This window comes from Octopus sinensis, linkage group LG5 (genome assembly GCF_006345805.1).
Source record: "Octopus sinensis linkage group LG5, ASM634580v1, whole genome shotgun sequence".
NCBI classification, from domain to species: domain Eukaryota; kingdom Metazoa; phylum Mollusca; class Cephalopoda; order Octopoda; family Octopodidae; genus Octopus; species Octopus sinensis.
In genome coordinates, this window is record NC_043001.1 from 84,463,800 (window position 1) to 84,473,799 (window position 10,000).

The 10,000-nt window shown below is 34.2% G+C and overlaps 1 protein-coding gene across 1 annotated transcript in view; it reads right to left on the reverse strand.

The window, feature by feature from the left end:
- LOC115211974 (protein-glutamine gamma-glutamyltransferase K) overlaps nucleotides 1-10,000 on the reverse strand; it is a 114,711-nt gene that overhangs the window by 84,952 nt on the left and 19,759 nt on the right. Inside the window, exons 2-3 of the mRNA XM_036503138.1 lie at nucleotides 7,791-7,811; nucleotides 1,989-2,221 (exon numbers count right to left, since the gene is read on the reverse strand). Of these exons, the coding sequence (XP_036359031.1) occupies nucleotides 1,989-2,221; nucleotides 7,791-7,811 (254 nt within the window). The remainder of the gene's footprint in view (nucleotides 1-1,988; nucleotides 2,222-7,790; nucleotides 7,812-10,000) is intronic.

Sequence of the window (10,000 nt, forward strand, 5' to 3'; positions counted from 1 at the left end):
TTATTATATATATATATATATAATATATATATATATATATATATATATATATATATATATATATTATATATATATACGTATACCGGTGCGTATGTGTGTGTGTGTGTGTGTAAATATCTACCAATATTTGCTTGCATAGTGCCTGTATGCATATAGTTGAATGCACGTAAGTATTCAAGCATTTCATGGCTCCCCACCCGACAGCACTTTTCATAGACATAATTAAATACATATGTAACTAAATATATACATGCATGCATACACACATACATACATACATACATACATACATACATACATACATACATACATACGTACATACATACATACATACATGCATGCATGCATATATGTATGGACGTAGACTCCCATCCATCTCTGCATACATACATAAGTATGTATTTATTTGAAACTAAGGCCTCATTCTGTTGATTCTCTATGTTTTCACGTGGCTGTTCTTCACAATGACTGAATTCAAGTATCACTTTCCAGATATGAAAGTTTTTTTCAATCGACATGTTTGTTTGGATCTCTGGCTGAACATTCTATCACAACACCTCTTGTTCTGTTCTTGGTCGCATAGTGTTCTGTCCCATTAGTGTTGGGGACAGGTAGTGTGTAGCTGGTCAACGTTGCACTTTACAGAGGATTTCTATTACAATTAACGCGAATATGCTTTTCGGCGCTGTTCGGCTTCAAAGAATAAAAATAAAAACTATAACATTGTATTACATTACATAGATCGTTTAATGATGCAATATTTCGGAAAAAATTCACTTTTTCAAATGCAAGAAATATAATAATTAAATATTCGTACAAATTTGTAATCGGCAAGCCGTTACAATTGATAGTTATGGTAATATGTTTATAATTGAAAGTACTTTCAAAGTGGTTTAGTTTTGTACCGATAAATGAACACATACTCTTGTTCAGCATTTCATATGCTAGCATAAGGAAGTTCTAAGTTCTAACCAAACACCTTTCTTCTTTAGAAACATAAAGAAATTATAAGTTCGACAACGTATTAAGACGTAATGCTGCATTTTTTTTTTGCCTATTAAGGTTCCAAATATATTGGGATAGTGACGCCGAGTTGCGTTCCCTCCGCACCTGGAGGTGTGGATATATCTATTATACTTACTTTTGAACATTTTATTTCAGTGAGACCGAAGTATTTTCTCGATAAACTAGTGTTTTTGTTAGGAATCCTATCAAAGGTATCAGGGTATGGTGTTGCTACAAGAATACAAGAATTGGTATGTTTGCATATGTCATTGTTTATACAAGTTCTAGTTAGTATATAGCTTCATTGCAACTTTTATAGTATTTCGTTTTTGGATTTGGTTTGCAAGATTCTTTATGTGAGTTCGTGTGTTGAAGCATATTCTGTTGTGTCTGGGGAGAGTCCTTTTCTTTTTGTGCCTCATAATATAACACACTCACAGGTAAAATTTCCACTTCTTTTCTTAGTTTTATTTTCCTAAAATTTTCGTTGCGTCTTGCAACCTTTTCAATAGTTTTGACTTGTGGAAATTTTACCGGTGAGTGTGTTATATTATGAGGCACAAAAAGAAAATGACTCTCCCTAGAGACAACATAACTTTTATAGTGTTTTCGTTTAACAGCTTCTTGTAGTTTGGTAAAGAGTAGAAATCAATACTTACGAATATTAGAAAGTTTTGTAATAAAGAAAGAATTCGTGGTAATATTTAAAGTGTTTTCCTATAGATAGTAATGTTCATGATTTTGCTGTTTCTGTTGTTGCTGTTGCTGTTTTTGTTGTTACTGTTGTTCTTGATGATGATGAGGATGATGATGATGACGACAACGATGATGATGATGATGATGGTGGTGGTGGTGATAGGCAAAATAGACATCTTGATATCAACAATAGTGACATTGACATCTTGGTTCTGGCGCTCGTAATGAAGCTGACGACGATTACCTGTGGTTAATGATCTAGCGAATTTCCTTAAAAGGCAACTTACCTTCGTCTTCCTCATCAGTTGATTCGTCAACTGACTTTCGTCGGCCCAAACGTTCATAGAGTCGTTCTAGACTAGTGAAGCGCACTCTGCCACCTCTCCTTCCTCTGCGGCGACGTCTAGAGACTAATGAAAAGCAATCTCTTCGCCCAAATCGGCTATGTGATTCCCGGGAATGGGAGCCTGAGTCGAAGAAGGTCGAACGGAAGTCACGACCGATACTACTATCGCCGACTCTGAAACAATTGATACATAAAAATATGAAAAACTTTTCAGTAATACGGATAAGGAGTTAATCAAAATATGTAGGGCGATGTCAAAGAATAAAAATAAAAACTATAACATTGTATTACATTACATAGATCGTTTAATGATGCAATATTTCGGAAAAAATTCACTTTTTCAAATGCAAGAAATATAATAATTAAATATTCGTACAAATTTGTAATCGGCAAGCCGTTACAATTGATAGTTATTTCACACATGTATGTATATATATATATATATATATATATTAAGGTATGTAGAAAAATACAACATGGACAAGAACGTATAACTCTTAGAAGACGATACAATAAACACGGACAGGACATTCGAAACCCTCAGTCTTCAGTCAAGAACCGGATCATCGTAGTAATTTCGGCTGATTAATCTTGAGATTACTAGATCACGGCCAGCCCTCCAGAAAACTAAGCAACGAGCATTAGAAAAACTAAGCTGGGAGCGTAGATTTCCTGGAAGAAGGATCGAATGCATACGGACACCAGGACAGCAAAAGGGACTAATATAAAAATAATGGAATACAGAAACATGAAATACAGAAGCATTAACGGTGGAACAACAAAACAAGTGTCTTACGACTGTATAACAAGCAAACAAATTTTTTCTCTGGCGCAAGGAAAGGAGCCTTATCGGCGATGCCTATAGCGGCGGACGAAAAACAACGATGTTAACACGACGCTGGTCAGAAGCTGAAAGGCAGATTTCGGCCAGCAGTCACGTGACAGAGAAGAGAGAAAAGAAAAGAAAGAGAAGCAACGGAAGAGAGAGAGAGAGGAGAGAGAGAGAGGAGGGACAAACGCAACAAAGAGAGAGAAGAGAGAGAAAGAAGGAATCAGAGAGGAGAAGGGATGGGTGTCGAAGATTGACCTGTGAGTGCAGAGCGAGACAAAGAAATAGGAGGGTAGTGGAAGATTAGACCAAAGAATCAGAGGAAAGAGAAGAGAAAAAGAGGATGAGTAGAGAGAGAAGGGGACAGATCAAGTAAAAAAGGAGAGAGAGAGAGAACAAACAAAGAGTCGTCACCAGGTTTATATATATATATATATATATATATATATATATTATATATATATATATATATATATATATATATATATATATATATTATATATATATATATATATATATGTATGTATGTATGTATGTATGTATGTATATATGTATGTATGTATGCATGCATGCATGCATGTATGTATGATTTTTTTTCTGTTTTTAATTATTTAAATTCTTCTTCTGAGGAAGTAGCTGATTTCTAACTAAGATACAAAGCGCCAAAAACAAAAAAACAAAAGAAAAAAAGAAAAACAGTGTCACATTTTAAACTTGAGAAAAGCCTTGCATATTTTTACTGTCTCATTTACAGAATGCATTTGCAATGCTCAAGTTAGTTGAATTCGTTTTCTGAAAATCCAAGCTTATGCTGACTGTCAATTTGGTATATATACAGGTCGTCGTTGACTTACGACCGATCGACTACGACATTTGGCACGCCAGCTCCCGGTTGCAATAATAAATAGTCCGGTTGAAATCTAATGGGTTTAATTTCTTAGAAATTAACCCGTCTATAGATGATGTGAGCTAACAAACGTTTCTCCTAGGTTTGGTTATCGATTACCACTGTGGTTATCGCAAGTGTTGGATGAATATACTGTCGCGGAGACATCGATGCAACCTTGTATTTGTTTATAAGACGACTGCCTGAAACTCCGAATTTTTTTACTAACGCCAGTATAATAGTATAATGCAGAATGCTGCGTGTGACTTTTACCTGAGAGTGTACCGTAAGAATTTAAACATATAAAACAAAGCTATGTATAGGCCTATAAGCCGACTTACGACCAGTCAGTCGGAATCAATTGTGGTCGTAGGTCGGTCATTCGGTTCTGTTTCGAGATTTCTTGCCAATAGAGAAAGAGCTGTTTTGTAACCTAGATCCAATGCTATTTTCATAGGAATTTCAACATCAACAGGGTATGTATGTATATATGTATGTATGTATGTATGTATGTATGTATGTATGTATGTATGTATGTATGTATGTATGTATGTATGAGTGTGTGTGTGTGTATGTATATATGTATGTATGTATGCAGATTTATGTTCTATTTATGTGTTTTCTCATGCATAGAGTTGCATGTCTAGACGTGCTCATTTATATTTAAATGATTACCTTCTGGAAAATTTTACAGATTTTTAAGATACTAGTGATGGCTAGTGAAGGCGCATGGCTCAGTGGTTAGAGCGTCGATCTTACGATCGTGCGATTGTGAGTTCGAATCCCTGACCGGGCTGCGTGTTGTGTTCTTAAGCAAGACACTATATTTCACGTTGCTCCAGTTCACTCAGCCGTAGAAATGGGTTGCGACGTCACAGGTGCCAAGCTGTATCGGCCTTTTATTTTCCCTTGGAAAACACTGGTGGTGTGGAAAGGAGAGGCCGGTATGCATGGGTGACTGCTGGTCTTCCATAAACAACCTTGCCCGGACTTGTGCCTGGGAGGGTAACTTTCTAGGTGCAATCCCATAGCCAGTCATAATCGAAGGGGGTCTCAGCAGTGACGGCTTGGATCTGTATTCTTCGAATCTGCTTTCTCCTTTCTGGTTTTGAGAAACCTAATTTCTCAAGATTGGTATTTACGCAGTGTGTTACAGTGTCCCAGTGTATCACAGTGCCCCAATAATTATAAGTATAAACCTGAACGTGTAATCTGAAAATAGTACCTGTAGATTCCTCAAGCAGAGGTATTTTTTTTCACTGATCTTAAGTTCTATGTTAATATCTACTTGGCAGCTGATCTCCGCAGCTGTACACATTTCCTCTTCTCAGTCTCAAATAACTATGTCAAATCTATTATGTTTACGTATTATGCATATATGCATGTATGTATGTATGTATATATGTATGTATATATTATGTATGTATGTATGTATGTATGTATGTATGTATGTATGTATGTATGTATGTATGTATGTATGTGTATGTAATTTGGATGGACGGATTGATTCAGATGTCTATATATGTGAAAATATGGGTATGTGACAATTTATATATGAAATTGTGTGTGAAAAAGGGGGTTGTCGGGATAAGAAAATATATCTGTAGGTACAAACTTGCAATGAAATAAAAACATACTTACAAAAATGCATACAATGCATAAGAATTCACACCTATATTCTCAAGGCAGGTATACAGGTTTGGATAAACATACATTAACAGGTGAAAATGAAAAATGCGTATAAAGAATACGACACAGGTGTTTATAGTTAGAAATAGCTCGTATATTTGTAGGAGCATCTCAAGAAGTTAAACATTATTTAATCAATAATCATACACGTGCATGTTCTATATTAATAACTAGCACTTCTATACAAACACAACATGCGCAAAAAGCTATAAATAAAAACTATATACTACAGGGATATATGTGCATGCGAGCGAGTCCTGCTTTGAAAATATAATGGATGTGATATAACTGATATATATATACAGACACATTTAGTAAGAGTTACATATATCACTTAAATCAGTTTGGTTTTGTTAGGCTTCTTACAGAAACCCAGCCCATCGCGCTCAGTTGGCCGAATATGCATATATATATATATATATATATATATATATATATATATATATATATATATATATATATATATATATATGTTGTGTGTGTGTGTGTGTGTGTGTGTGTGTGTATGTATGTATATGTGTGTGTGTGTTTATATATATGTGTGTGTATGTATGTATGTGTATGTGTATATATATATATATATATATAATATATATATATATATAGATATATATATATATATATATATTATATATATATATACATACATATACATATGCATGCATATATATATATATATATATATATATATATAATATATATATATATGTATATATATATATATATATATATATACACACAAACACACAGACAGACATGTATATATATATATTATATATATATATATATATCTATATACATTATGTACAGTGGAGTTATATAAAATGAAATATATTAAATTTGAAAGTAATGACAACAAAAATATTGCACATAAAATTGTGTGCCATAATAATGCATGAGCACATGACTCGCAGCCATGCATTTCTAACAGGGAATAAGCGACACGAAAGTTGGCAGTAGATATTTTGTGAGTGCTGAACAAAATATCCTTCCATCTACTAACGTGGAATGCAAACTCATTTTGATAGCACCAAATTATAACATTATTATTAACTACTTGGTAATGATTAGTATAAGGGAAACCGGCCGTCAGTGTAAATATTTTATTTCTTAAAAAAAAAAAAAAATATTATATTTGTTACTACAGGCTATCACGTGGAACGTTTTTCTCGAACCTTTTCCCAACTCTCTCTCTCTCTCTGTCTTTCTGTCTCTCTCTTTCTCTGTCTTTCTCTGCGTCTATCTGTCTGTCTGTCTGTCTCTCTCTCTCTCTCTCTCTCTCTCTCTCTCTCTCTCTCTAAGTATATTATGTTTACGTAATATGTAAGTATGTATGTATGTGTGCATGTACGCGTGTGTGTGTGTGTAAATATATAGATATATAGTAGTCTTAGTACTACAGTAGCGTGTCTCTTAGTACATCTTGTCGCATGGTTGTGCTGATTGCGCCTAAAACAGCAACCCAGTCAACCCTTATTAGTAAGGACGGTTGTTTTTGTGGGACAGACATCCTGCTAGCACGAAAAACAAAACCTGTCAAAGGATGGATGTACTCTATTAAGTCAACGTCCACCAATCAGCAGAGAGACAACCTAGCCTTTGTAAAACAACCGGAAATGAGGGATCCCTAACTGCCATTTCAACATCGTTTTGAAAAGGGGACACTCATATAAAACTTACGGTTTCATTTCATTAATAGTCGGACTCGGAGAATGCTACTTGTGTTGTAATAAATACTGGCAGAAAATATGTTAGAACATTAATGGGAGGAATAGCGTTAGAAGAATTAGTAAAAAAAATATGTAACATCTAAAGTTAAGCAATTTCAGATGTCAGTGTACGTCTTTGGTTCAGCCTGGTGAAGGTGGTTTTTTTCTAATTGTCTAACAGTGACTTTTCAAGTGCTGCGTTTTCGAAATAATTCTGATCTGGTGTTTAAATAAGGACATTCATTATGTAGATTATTGAAGATCATTTCTTTGTTTTGTTGTGCACAAATTATGCTATTTCTTTCAAAGTTAGCGAAAGATTTAAGCATGCGTGCAGGAAACAACATGTCTTTCCAGTTTGGACAGAATATCCACGAAGTATTTGCGCAATACAAACATGGAAAGGAAAGATAAAATCTATGAACAGGAGAAAAAACGAAAATCATTAAAAACTATGATATTAAAACCACTATTTAAACACAAGATCAGAGATATCAAGAAATGCATACATTTGGAAAACCACAAGTATCGAAACTCGTGAACACCACCTTGACAGTTTACCGCATCGCCAACCTAAATTTGCCGTGTGTACACGCTATATTTAGGCTGCAAAAATACTTTGTTCCTTACCTGATAATTACCATTCTGTAGCTACAAGGAAATATGGTGAGGAAAAGTAGCTGTTATAGTTGCGAAGAAATATGATAAGGAAGATGCAAATTAAATGAGATAAAAATAGATAAAAACAGAAGTGGGGTAAGAAGAATCGATATTTTTCTCCTGATTTCACTATTTTTATTCTTAAAATTTCATAACTTATTTATATTGTGCCCAACTGAAGGGAATTAATGACAATACAATTTCCAGAGAAATAATGCTAATATTAAATCGTAGAATTACAAGAAATGGATTCTATGGTGTTTTTGTATAATGTTATTATATATAAATAAAATGAAACAAATGTGCAAGTACATTATTTACATTACTGATATTTGACGGATATTTGTCATCATCTTGTTTGTTGTTAACACAACGTTTCGGCTGATATAACCTCCAGCCTTCATATGGTGTCTTGGGGACATTTTGAACATGGGTTTTCATTCCTAAGGTATTTTTCGATGTTATTATTATTATTATTATTATTATTATTATTATTATTATTATTATTATTTTGATATTAGTAAAGTATAGTCTTTAAAGAAAAATCATGAGGTAAATGTACATTGTACATAGGTGAGCAAAATAAACTCTCAGTATTTAAGTGATTCTAAATAATTCTAGAGTGTCTGTTAACTTTCCAGAACACACAAGGCTAGTTTTATTCAAAGAAGAGGAATAAAAATTTCATACTGCCATGAATTCTTTATTAATTTTTAGAGACAACTTTAATATCCCCACAGTCAATATTGGCAAAAAATAACATTTGCAAATGCAGTAACATAAAATACAAACCAAAACGAACATTCACAAAACAACTCGAAAAAAGAACAAACTTTTAACTAGTAAGTCTAAAATGCATGAATGAACAAACTGAGAAAAGATGTACTGTCACTGAAAAATAAATGAAAAATAAACACCATGTGGAAGATAACTTAACATATCTAAGTCATCTCTAATATATTTCTTTATTGCCCACAAAGGGTTAAACATAGAGGGGACAAACAAGGACAGACAAAGGGAATAAGTCGATTACATCAATCCCAGTGCGTAACTGGTACTTAATTTATCGACCCCGAAAGGATGAAAGGCAAACTCGACCTCAGCGGAATTTGAACTCAGAACGTAACGGCAGACGAAATACCGCTAAGCATTTCGCCCGGTGTGCTAACGTTTCTGCCAGCTCGATATGTTTTAGAATTAGTTTCAGGAGAATGTCCATGAGGCAACTTGATGTGTTTCACAAGATGGTCCAGCCACAATGGGCCATAATTTTAGGTCTCCCGGTGCTGGTTTGTGTATACCTTTGGAGATTTTTGATGGTTTCATTTATACTTTGGATTTTGTGAATTTTAGAAAGACCATAGGACTTACATTTAAAGTTTGTCAAATAGTCTATTTTTTTAGGCTAGGTCTTTTCCGTGGGTTTCGATTAGTGAAGAGGGGGTTTACCTTTTTTTTGGGGGGGGGGGTGTATAATTACTGATTTTTTTCGCAGGAGTGGCTGTGTGGTAAAAATCTTGCTTACAAACCACATGGTTTCAGGTTCAGTATATATAAATATACTTTATCGTAGACAAAAGAAAGGTGATATTTCAGCAAAATGTTCTAGGAGAGAAAGGAAAAGAAATAGGGTTGAATTAAATAAATCTTTTATATCAAAGACGTACACTGACATCTGAAATTGCTTAACTTTAGATGTTACATATTTTTTTACTAATTCTTCTAACGCTATTCCTCCCATTAATGTTCTAACATATTTTCTGCCAGTATTTATTACAACACAAGTAGCATTCTCCGAGTCCCAGTGCAGGCTGAAGCGAGACGACTATTAATGAAATGAAACCGTAAGTTTTATATGAGAGTGTCCCCTTTTCAAAACGATGTTGAAATGGCAGTTAGGGATCCCTCATTTCCGGTTGTTTTACAAAGGCTAGGTTGTCTCTCTCATACCCTGCTGATTGGTGGACGTTGACTTAATATCAATTTTGGATTTCCTCATGATTTTTGTACAAAATCCACTTAGTGCTGGAATCTTCTTTTACAGAAGACAACAACCACTTACTACTACTACTACTACTACTACTACAACAACTACTACTACTACTATTACTACTACTACTACTAGCAGCAGCACACAAACCAGTCACAAACAGCATGTGAACTTTCGGAACTGGTAGAAT